Source organism: Ovis canadensis, chromosome 1 (assembly GCF_042477335.2).
Source record: "Ovis canadensis isolate MfBH-ARS-UI-01 breed Bighorn chromosome 1, ARS-UI_OviCan_v2, whole genome shotgun sequence".
NCBI lineage: Eukaryota > Metazoa > Chordata > Mammalia > Artiodactyla > Bovidae > Ovis > Ovis canadensis.
In genome coordinates, this window is record NC_091245.1 from 253505542 (window position 1) to 253517957 (window position 12416).

At 38.7% G+C, this 12416-nt stretch overlaps 1 protein-coding gene across 2 annotated transcripts in view; it reads left to right on the plus strand.

Moving 5' to 3' along the window:
- Nucleotides 1-12416, plus strand: part of PIK3CB (phosphatidylinositol-4,5-bisphosphate 3-kinase catalytic subunit beta) — a 184145-nt gene that overhangs the window by 74860 nt on the left and 96869 nt on the right. Inside the window, exon 3 of one of the 2 annotated variants that reach the window (XM_069564200.1) lies at nucleotides 9469-9655. In XM_069564200.1, the coding sequence (XP_069420301.1) occupies nucleotides 9485-9655 (171 nt within the window). In that variant the 5' untranslated portion in view covers nucleotides 9469-9484. Of the gene's footprint in view, nucleotides 1-9468; nucleotides 9656-10501; nucleotides 10578-12416 lie in introns of those variants that run through there. The other variant, XM_069564211.1, reaches the window with a different exon arrangement.

Below are 12416 nucleotides of genomic sequence, written 5' to 3' on the forward strand. Positions count from 1 at the left end.
TACTTCTCAGGTTGGACACTCGGGTGTGATGCTTCTTATAAGATAAGGGTGCCTTAGGGGAATAGGAACCAAAACACATTTATTTTTATACAATTATGTAGCAGTAATTTAATTTTCTTCAGAATATCTTTATAAAAGATTTATCTGATACCAGTTGGTTTGTTACCTTATTTGTTTTAGATCAGATAAAGGACATACTATTTTTAATTTCAGCACATCACATTTTGAGAGTATACCCCCCTCTCTCAGTACTTAGCTTAAAAGTGTTGTGAAAGTGCTGCAAGTTACCCTGTGATTTTAGGTAGACTACCCCATCAGTATGTTTACTGAGGGTCTTGAAAATTAAGAGCCACTTATACTCACCTTACATTACTCTCATCAAATAAGGGGCTAAAGTCTTATTGACTTAAGAGCTTATTTTGCCCTTCAAGAATTAGCTGAAAAGAAAATGGCCAAGTATAAGAAACACTATTAATTGACAAGTAGAAATGTATGAGAAATTTTGTTCATTCAGTTCAGTTCAGTCGCTTAGTCTTGTCTGACTCTGTGACCTCATGGACCGCAGCATGCTGGGCTTCCCTGTCCATCACAACTCCTGGAGCTTACCCAAATTCATGTCCATTGAGTCAGTGATGCCATCCAACCATCTCATCTTCTGTCGTCCCCTTTTCCTCCTGCCCTCAATCTTTCCTAGCATCAGAGGTTTTTAAAATGAGTCAGCTCTTCGAATCAGGTGGCCAAAGTATTGGAGTTTCAGCTTCACCATCAGTCCTTCCAATGAACACCCAGGACTGATCTCCTTTAGGATGGACTGGTTGGATGATCTTGCAGTTCAAGGGACCCTCAAGAGTCTTCTCCAGTTCCACAATTCAAAAGCATCAATCCTTTGATGTTCAGCTTTCTTTACTAGTTCAACTCTCACATCCATACATGACTACTGGAAAAACCATAGCCTTGACTAGATGGACCTTAGTCGGCAAAGTAATGTCTTTGCTTTTGAATATACTGTCTAGGTTGGTCATAACTTTCCTTCCAAGGAGTAAGTGGCTTTTAATTTCATGGCTGCAGTCACCATCTGCAGTGATTTTGAAGCCCAGAAAAATAGCCATTGTTTCCACTGTTTCCCCATCTGTTTGCATGAAGTGATGGGTCCAGGTGCCAGCAATTTTTATTCCAGCTTGTGTTTCTTCCAGCCCAGCGTTTCTCATGATGTACTCTGCATATAAGTTAAATAAGCAGGGTGACAATATACAGCCTTGACGTACTCCTTTTCCTGTTTGGAACCAGTCTATTGTTCCATGTCCAGTGCTAACTGTTGCTTCCTGACCTGCATACAGGTTTCTCAAGAAGCAGGTCAGGTGCTCTGGTATTCCCATCTCTTTCAGAATTTTCCACAGTTTATTGTGATCCACACAGTCAAAGGCTTTGGCATACTCAATAAAGCAGAAATAGATGGTTTTCTGGAACTCTATTGCTTTTTCTACGATCCAATGGATGTTGGCAATTTGACCCCTGGTTCCTCTGGCTTTTTTAAAACCAGCTTGAACATCTGGAAGTTCACTGTTCACGTATTGTTGAAGGCTAGCTTGGAGAATTTTGAGCATTACTTTACTAGCGTGTGAGATGAGTGCAGTTGTGCGGTAGTTTGAGCGTTCTTTCGCATTGCCTTTCTTTGGGATTGAAATGAAAACTGACCTTTTCCAGTCCTGTGGCCACTGCTGAGTTTTCCAAATTTGCTGGCATATTGAGCGCAGCACTTCACAGCATCTTCTTTTAGGATTTGAAATAGCTCAACTGGGATTCTATCATCTCCACTAGCTTTGTTTGTAGTGATGCTTCCTAAAGCCCACTTGACTTCACATTCCAGGATGTCTGGCTCTAGGTGAGTGATTGCAGCATTGTGATTTACTGGGTCTTGAAGATCTTTTTTGTATAGTTCTTTCGTACAGACTAGATAAATTGTGGAGATCCCATTAATCCTTTGAGAAACAGTAGGAATTATTCTAGAGCAGTGATTATCAAACTGGGCAGTGTGAAATGCCTCCTATAAGATGCTTCTGAAATTTGTGGATGGTGATTTTGTTATTCCTGTTATTACAGCGATTGGGGGAGGTACTACTATTATGTAATGGTTAAAAGTCTTATTATTATCTGATCCTAGATCTCAACTTTATTTACATAAAGAAATAATACAGAGTAGTTTTTCATGATTTTATTACATTAATTTTGGAAGATAGAGATTTTGAAAATCTCTGGCACCAGTGGCTTTTGTGGCATTTAATCAGTCTGCATTTGTAGTTGTCACATCCATGGTGATTATATGTAGAGATTCAAACCTCTGACGACTCTATTGTGCACATAATGGTTATGTCCAGTTTTTTACATAGTGAAATACACATTTTTATTTTGTTCTATTTCTTCTTTGTATTATAATTAGAAGATCATATGGGTTTATTTTGAAATCAAGTATATATGTATGTAAATCATATTAATAATTTCATTTCAGGTTTTTAAAGTATTTGTAAATTACTTAAAAAGTACTGAACATGAGGACTGAAAACCATTCTCTTAGGTAGTATTTAGCTTGAAGTACTTTGAAAACCTTGAGAACTGGTTTAATAAAAGTACTTTTATTAAAGTGACACACGAGTACAGTGTTAGGCTGTAATTACATACTGTAGGTTTCTCTGGAATATTTACAAAGTGTGACAAGCATTCTAGCTTAGTTATTAGTAAATGATTAATATGAAAATATCAAGGTAGAAATTTATATACCTGGATGTAACTTTTCATTAGGGTTCACCTTCATTATCTGCAGAGGTTTGATTCCAGGAGCCTCACAAATACCAAAATCTGCCCTCATACTATATTCAATATTGTATGATAAACCATAAAGGAAAAGCGTATGTAAAAGAATGTGTGTGTGTGTGTGTGTGTGTGTGTGTGTATATATATATTTATATGTATAACTGAATCATTTTGTTGAATGGCAGAATTTTTCACAATACTATAAATCAACTATACTTCAATAAGATATATTTTTAGAATAAGAAATTGAAGATAGGGGAATTGATTTTGGAGACTGGTGTGATGTGCTTTAGTAAGCAAGGACCATGGTGAACTGTAAAGCTAAAGGATTAAACTTTATAATGCATTTTGAGATGGCAGGAAAAAATATTTCATCATTGCAATTTATAATATTTTGCCAGTTTTTAAATATTTAAGGCATTATGATTGTTAAATATAGCATATTCTGAAGTAAAATTCTGCTTTCTTTTCCTCTATATTAAAAACAGTGGTTGTCAGTTGACACCAGGTTGGGAGTTCCCCAATCTAAATTTAATATGCCATTTTATGGAATAAACAGTTCTACAGTCACACATTAATTGAAAATGCGTAATTTTTGGTAATGGCTGTAACATTATTAGAAGTGCGGCACAGAGGGAATACAGTACTTGGTAAGACCTATTTCATGTTTCTCTTCACATGACAGGCATTTATGGATTGGAGACAGATGGTATTAAGCAATTGAAATTCTGTATGTTGGGACTTCCCAGGTGGTCTGGTGGTTGAGAATCTACCTTGTAATGCATGGCACCCAGGTTTGATTCCTGGTTGGGGAACTAAGATCTCACATGTGGTAGAGCAAATAAGCCCGCAGGCCACAAGTTACTGAGCCCCATGTGCTCCAAAGCCAGTGCTCCACAACAAGAGAAGCCTGTGTGCCTCAACAAAGAGCGTATGTAGTGCATGAAAGACCCCGGAAATACCTGCCCAGTCCCACCACCCACATCCCCTGCCCAGCCCTGGTGAAAAAGTGATATCTATTTCGAAGTTGTTTATGGTATTCATTATACTAGGCACTGAAAGACCACACTGATGGCCACATAGTTCCTTTTTTCCTGTCAAGCATGATATAAATTGCATTTTTAATGGGACTTCTCTGGCAGTTCACTAAGATTCAGTGCTTCCACTGCAGGGGGAGCGGGTTCCATCCCTGCTCAGGGAAATAAGTTTCTGCATGCCGTGTTTTGGGGTAAAGAAAAACAAACAAACAAAAAATCACATTTTTAATGATAAAATATATTTGGTCTACTAGTGATTTCCATAGAATTTGAATTCATTAATTCATTCAGCCAGAAGTAAGTGTTTATTGAATTGGAAATAGCAATAAACTGGGAAACTATCCCATAGCAATGAATTTTAGTATAGTGTACTCCTTCACTGACAAGGATATGCCCTGGTACTTGGGTACACAGAGGAGTATTAGGGACAGATTCCGAGAGCCTAGAAGTGTGAGAGTTGGTCGGGATGACATGCTAGGGAGAGGAATGATAGATTTAAGGTAGAAGGCAGGAAAGAGTATGAGACCTGGTGGTAAGTGTCAGCAGTTCTGCAGGGCAGGATTAAGGATAGTACGTGTGGGAGTTGAATGACAGATCTAGAAAGAAGGGAAGGCAGGGGCCCAAGAATTCATTCCTGTAATTCATTTTAGATGTGACTACTTCATCAAGAAATTCTTAAATCTACCATGGTGATTTTCCCTTTAATAACTGAGAAGTTTAGAATTTTGAATCTGCGGAGTTGATGCTGTTGGGGAGGCTCAGGAATCCTCATCATTTCTAGTTGCTGGTAAGGGTGAGGTTTCAGATTTTTGTTTTTATAGTTTTGTGCTCCTATATTACTATTGATATTCCTCAGGTGATTTGGTTTCAATTGTGAGAATCTTGCCAAAAATCTATGCTAAAGCAACCAGGGGACTATACAGGTTTATCTTGATTATAATTCTGTTGTTTTATAAACCCATCTCAATTTTAAATGCTAACTTGAGTTTGTCCTCTCAGTTTTTATTGACAACTCCTGACTCTCGTATGTATCCTGGCTCTTGGTGTTCAGGAGATAGCTTTTTCCTGTTTGTCTTTGCATGGTGTTATTTGAATATAAGCAAAGCGTGGTCTTTAAAATTTGATGTAGAATGTTTTCATTATGCAGATGTTTCTTGAATATCTAATACTTGCAAAGTTGAGAAGCTCCTCCACTGAAAACAGTTTCTAAGGCTGTTCTGCATTGATCTGCGTAAAGCATTTCCAGGATCAGTGTCTGTTAATGGCATCTTGTAGTAACTTTGTGTGGTTTTGTTCTTGTCTGTGAAAGTTATCAGTTTAAAATTACTAAATATAGTGATTTCACTATATGCTGTGGTGAGAGACAGTCTTTTAAAAAACTTGGCACAAGATGTCAAGGAGCTTACAGTCAGGTAATGTGGTTTAATATGGTGAAATGTCTCACACTTTCTGGTGCTTTAGCAGTTATTATGGTATATTATAGTATCATAGCTCAGTCGGTGAAGACTCTGCCTGCAATGCAGGAGACCCAGGTTCAATTCCTGAGTTAGGAAGATCCCCTGGAGAAGGAAACGACAACCCACTAAGTATTCTTGCCTGGAGAATCCCTTGGACAGAGGAGCCTGGCAGGCCTGGAGAATCCCATAGACAGAGGAGCCTGGCAGGCTGCAGTCCTTGGGGTGGCAAGAGTTGGATACAACTTAGCGACCAAACCACCACCAGCAGTTATTATGTAGAGTGTAGAGTTGGGCTCATCCTCCAGAGTTGGACCCAAGTTTGGACTCATTGGAAAAGACGTTAATGCTGGGAAAGATTGAGGGCAAGAGAAGGGGGTGACAGAGGATGAGATGGTTGGATGGCATCACTGACTCAATGGATGTGAGTTTGAGCAAACTCTAGGAGACAGTGAAGGACAGGGAAGCCTGGCGTGCTGCAATTCATGGGGTTGCAAATAGTCGGACATGATTAGTGACTGAACAACAACAACAAATGTCTCAGACTCCTTTTCTGGTGCTTTAGCAGTCATTATGTACAGTGTAGAGTTGGGCTCCCTCTCCAGAGTTAGACCCAAGTTGATATCCCAAGACCGCTACTTTTTATCCATGAATGAGATCTCAAATTATCTAAGTCTTAGGTACTTCCTTAAGGAGTAGTAGTATTACCACAGGGTAGTAGTCAGGATAAGATATAGTAATGCATGTAAAGATTTTAGTAGAATCCTGATACATAGTAAGTACTTACCTTTAGTGTTATAAATTCCATTATCCCTTGAGCTTTTAAAAAAATTACTGTAGGAGTATCAATAATAGTATTTGGTCTTAAATTCATTAAACAATTACAAATGGCTACTATGTGTAATCACTTTCGGAGAAACAAAGTAGTTGAATATATATAACTCACAGCTCAAAAGAACTTTTGTTTTCTTTTATTCAAAACAAACCTTGGGCCTATTATGGTTGGGCATTCTTTACTCAGTTTTCATAACCATGATATAATGTAGTTACTGCTGTTTTCATCATTTCACAGGTAAGGGAACTTAATTAGGAAGAAGATAATGTCATTTGCCCAAGACATCTTCATTATTGAGTGATGGAGCCAGGTTTACAACTCAGGTGTTAGACTCTGAAAACACAATCTTTAATTATTGTCTGTTCTGTCTACAGAAATAAGGCTGGCATAAAACCTTTATCACAGTGGCAGTGTGCTGGATCTAGGCTATGACGTGTAAGAGTTAAGAAGGAGGGATCAGTAATGGCTAGGATGTTGAGGGGAGGGAGAAAGCTGTCCTTGTAGTGTGTCAGGCACTCCGTTTTAGCTCCTTCATTGTCACAGTGTTCCCAGGAGAAATATTTTAGTATGCATTTTTTTTTTTTTTTTTTTTTAGTTATTGAAGCCTCAAGAAGTTTAAGTGACTTATAAAATATCAAAGAACTGATAAATGGTGTAGGTGGAATTTAACAAAACCTTTTTGTTATGAAAAATAGCAAACATATACAAAATCAGAGAAGTAATACAGTGTACTCCTCATGTCCCAACCTCAGTCAATACCAATGTTTTGCCTCTCATTTTATCTATTTCTCTCATTTTTAAAAACGGCTTTATTGAGGTATAGGCTTCCCTGGTGGCTCAGATGATAAAGAATCTGCCTGCACAAGTCAGGAGACCCGTGGTTCAATCCCTGGATCGAGAAGATCCTTTAGAGAAGGAAATTTCAACCCTCTCCAGTATTCTTGCCTGGAAAATTCGATGGACAGAGGAGCCTGGTGAATTACAGTCCATGAGAGCACAAAGTTGGACACGGGACTAACATTTGCTGAAGGATAATTGACTTACACATATTGAAAATGTGTAATTTGACATATGTACATATCCCTGAAACCATCATCTGACAAGATCATGAGCATATCCATTACTCCCAAGAGTTTCCTTGTGTCCCTTGGTAATCCTCTTTTACCTCTTCCTGCTTCCTGCCACCTCATGCAAATAGTTGACTCATTGGAAAAGACCCTGATGCTGGGAGGGATTTGGGGGCAGGAGGAGAAGGGGACGACAGAAGATAAGATGGCTGGATGGCATCGGCGACTTGATAGACATGAGTTTGGGTAAACTCTGGGAGTTGATAATGGACAGGGAGGCCTGGCTTGCTGCGATTCATGGGGTCGCAATGAATCAGACACGACTGAACCACTGAACTGAACTGATACCTTCATATCATTAGGTGTATATTTAGAAGTGGGATGACTGGATCATATGGTAAATATACGTTAAGAAACTGCCAAACTATTCCCAAAGTAGCTCTGTTGTTTAACATTCCCATCAGCAGTGTATGAAGTTTCAGCTCCTCTCCCTGTCTGCCCTTGGCATGGTTGGTGTTTTTAATTTTAGCCCCTGTAAGATGTGTGTATCGTATTGTAATTTTAGTTTATATGACTGTTATTAAACCTTTTTGCCATCAGTCTATCTCCTTTGATAGTTTCTGTTTAAATCTTTTGCCAATTCAAGTAAACTGAGTTTTTCTTTTATGATTGTATATTGAGAGTTCTTTATGTATTCTGGATACCAGATCTTTATATGGTTTGCAAGCACTGTCTCCCTTCTGTGGCTTATCTTTTATATTATAAACAGTGTCATCCTTAAGGGCAGAAGGTTTTAGTTTTGGTGATGTTCATTTTATCAATTTTTTGTTTTGTGAATTGTGCCTATGGTATCATATTTAAGAACTGTTTGCCTAATCCAAGAGCACAATATTTTCTCTCTGTTTTCTTCTAGAGGTTTTACAGTTTCAGTTTTTACATTTAGACCTACAATCCATTATTAGTGGTATGAAGTATGAATTGAGCTTCATTTTCTTAGCTTATGGATGTCTAGGTATTCCAAACTAGAATAACTAGTTGAAGCACCATTTGTTCAATTTGTTTATCATGAAATTACCTTTATGTCTTTGTTGAAATCAGCTGCCCTTTCACCTTTTAAAAAATAGAATAATCTAAAGCACATGCCAAGGATAATTACATTTTATCCCGATGTATATTTATTATTCATCTGACTGATAAAGACTGATTTTTAGAAACATAACAAGCGTTCTATTATTATACCTCACACAATGAAGGTTCCTTAAAATCATCTAATATTTAATTCGTATTTTAATTTCCCAGATTGTTTCAAAGCAGCCTTTAAAGTTGATCAGTAAAGGGCCTTTCTCTATTATTATTGTCTCACAGTTGTATATATTTGATGTGTTTCAATCCACGGATGTCATTATTGTTTTTGATGACCTAAATGCTTTAAATTGGATCTTGTCTCTTTTGACACAAGATTTGGATTTTTTGAATAAATGAGATTTGAGCCTTTTTCTTTTTCTCTTTTAACTTTAGTGCCCATGTTCTTCTTAGGATTATTGTTGTGCTTTCTTGAAGGAAACGCTTAAAACAGCTGAGACTTAAATGGCCCACTTGGAGGGTGCATTTGTTGGAAAACTGGTTTGGTAAGGGGAATCTCAACATATCTGTGAACACAAGTCTAGCCAGCAGGAGGCAAAACTTGTGGCATAAGAGCCTGGACTGTGGAATTGTTGGAGAAGCAAAGGAAAACAGGCTAGAGTCATAGGGCAAAAGGCCTTGCCAGCTGGTTTGTGGGATTTGATTTTTTTAATACTTTGATGATGGGTCATGGATCGAAGTTCATGACATTTTGTTTCTCACATCGATTGATAGAAAATTATTTTTGAAAGAAAGCTCTCTTGATTCCCACTTTTCATGGAGTTTGCCAAGAAAAACTTGGCTGAAGAATCTAATATCAATCCTCTAGGATTCTCTGGAGAGAGTCCTCTGTTGAGTGGTCATTAACTGAATTTCTCAGGACCCTGTACTTCTTAAACCTTTCATCTTTTACATGTCATATAGTTATGTTGAATTTGATTCAGTATGGTATATATACATAATTCATGTAGTGATACCCAAAAGTATTTTAAGTAATGTGGCTTAGTCTTGCTTAATTTAATTGGCCTCCTGTTATATTATTGGTTGTATTGAAATCCAAGGACTAATTATGGGTTGGTGGGCTTTATCACGTTTTAGTATAAAATCTGGTTTATTAATTCACTGTTTTACCTACTGATTTCTAGAGCCCCGTGGTTATGAATGTGCTTCTACTTCATGATGCCTCCTGCTATGGCAGACGTCCTTGACATCTGGGCAGTGGACTCACAGATAGCATCTGATGGCTCCATACCCGTGGATTTTCTTTTGCCCACTGGGATTTATATCCAGTTGGAGGTGCCTCGTGAAGCTACCATTTCCTGTATTAAGCAGGTATGTTACTAGGTGAGCTTTCTATAAAGCTAGCTTACTTACTTTATCACTTGGAGGATATATTCCTCCGTTTTAGAATGGTATTCATGTAAATCATATGACGAATTTAAGGGAAGTTTGTAAGTTACTATATTTTAAAGATTTCAATCCACATTTTGTCTTGGATCTTCTTTCTGGTTTATATGTGTATAGACACACAGACACACACACAGACACACACACACGGCTTCCCTGATAGCTCAGTTGGTAACAAATGCAATGGTTCGATACCTGGGTCGGAAACATCCACTGGAGAAGGGATAGGCTACCCACTCCAGTATTCTTGGGCTTTCTTTGTGGCTTCGTGGGTAAAGAATCCACCTGCAATGCGGAAGGGTTCAATCGCTAGGTTGGGAAAATTGCTTTGAGAAGGGAAAGGCTGCATACTCCAGTATTCTGGCCTAAAGAATTCCATGGACTATATAGTCCATGGGGTCGAAAAGAGTTGGACATGGCTGAGCCACTTTCAATTTCGTGTGTGTGTGTGTGTGTTTCTGTATGGGTATGTATATATATATAAATAAACAAATTCATTCTCACTCCTACTCACTTTTAATTAAAAAAAATCCACGTGTGATACCTGAATTAAGACACACTAGCTTATGTCGGCTAGTTTGAAAGATTTGTTCAGATTATCAAAAGGAATTTGACATTGTCAGAGAAAGTTTTAAGGTAAGGTCTTTGTACTTATTGTCTTTGAATTTGTCACTTTTTTTTTTTTTTAAATAAATGTGACTTTTGGTTTGTCGTTTCTTTTCTCCTTTTCGTTCCTTTTCTGTTCCCCTTCTTCTGTCCCATCCCCACTAGTTTTCATGGTCACTCTCGGGGAAGAAGAGATTTTCTGCTGTTTACTAGATTCTGCCTCCCCACCCCCATATGAATGGTATGTCCTCATTTGAAAGCAAATTCTTTCATATAACAAGGCTTGCCTGTTTGTTGGCTAATTTTTTTCAACTGAATTGATGAGTGCTGTTTGATTTGTAACGACTGTGACTTTTAAGTGAAATTATTTTTCTAACTTTCTCTTAAATGTATTTCAAATAGCTGAACCCAATATGGAAGCCCAGTATAGGACTGTGATCTTTTTAAGAAAAAAAATTTATGACAAAGTACTAGAGTTGGAACAGCCTCTCAGCTGTCTTCCAAGCTTCTTCATTGGGGAGCCATAAAAATTCTAGAACTGTATGATCCCTGAAGTGAAAAAAAATTCAAAATTGTTTTAGGCACCTGACAGGTGCAGAGAGTACATTTATTTTTCTAGTCACCAGTGACAGGTATGGATGACTGTGTCTATAGCTGAAGCTTAATTAACTATTGAAACTCATCTAAAAAAATTTTTTTTTAATATATTGTTGTCAAATAAAATTTGGAGAAGGCAGTGGCACCCCACTCCAGTACTCTTGCCTGGAAAATCCCATGGATGGAGGAGCCTGGAAGGCTGCAGTCCATGGGGTCGCTGTGGGTCAGACACGACTGAGCGACTTCACTTCCACTTTTCACTTTCATGCATTAGAGAAGGAAATGGCAACCCACTCCAGTGTTCTTGCCTGGAGAATCCCAGGGACGGGAGAGCCTGGTGAGCTGCTGTATGTGGGTTGCGCAGAGTTGGACACGACTGAAGTGACTTCAGTTCAGTTCAGTTGCTCAGTCATGTCCCACTCTTTGCGACCCCATGAATCGCAGCATGCCAGGCCTCCCTGTCCATCACCATCACCCGGAGTTCACTCAGACTCACGTCCATCGAGTCCGTGATGCCATCCAGCCATCCCATCCTCGGTCGTCCCCTTCTCCTCCTGCCCCCAATCCCTCCCAGCATCAGAGTCTTTGCTGACTGTATAGAGCTTCTCCATCTTTGGCTGCAGAGAATATAATCAATCTGATTTCGGTGTTGACCATCTGGTGATGTCCATGTGTAGAGTCTTCTCTTGTGTTGTTGGAAGAGGGTGTTTGCTATGACCAGTGCATTTTCTTGGCAAAACTCTATTACTCTTTGCCCTGCTTCATTCCGCATTCCAAGGCCAAATTTGCCTGTTACTCCAGGTGTTTCTTGACTTCCTAGTTTTGCATTCTAATCCCCTATAATGAAAAGGACATCTTTTTTAGGTGTTAGTTCTAAAAGGTATTGTAGGTCTTCATAAAACCATTCAACTTCAGTTTCTTCAGCGTTACCGGTTGGGGCATAGACTTGGATAACTGTGATATTGATCGGTTTGCCTTACAGACGAACAGAGATCATTCTGTCGTTTTTGAGATTGCATCCAAGTACTGCATTTCGGACTCTTTTGTTGACCATGATGGCTACTCCATTTCTTCTGAGGGATTCCTGCCCACAGTAGTAGATATAATGGTCATCTGAGTTAAATTCACCTATTTCAGTCCATTTTAGTTCGCTGATTCCTAGAATGTCAACGTTCACTCTTGGCCATCTCTTGTTTGACCACTTCCAATTTGCCTTGATTCATGGACCTGACATTCCAGGTTCCTATGCAATATTGCTCTTTACAGCATCGGACCTTGCTTCTATCACCAGTCACATCCACAACTGGGTATTGTTTTTGCTTTGGCTCCATCCCTTCATTCTTTCTGGAGTTATTTCTCCACTGATCTCCAGTAGCATATTGGGCACCTAATGACCTGGGGAGTTCCTCTTTTGGTATCCTATCATTTTGCCTTTTGATACTGTTCATGGGGTTCTCAAGGCAAGAATACTGAAGTGGCTTGC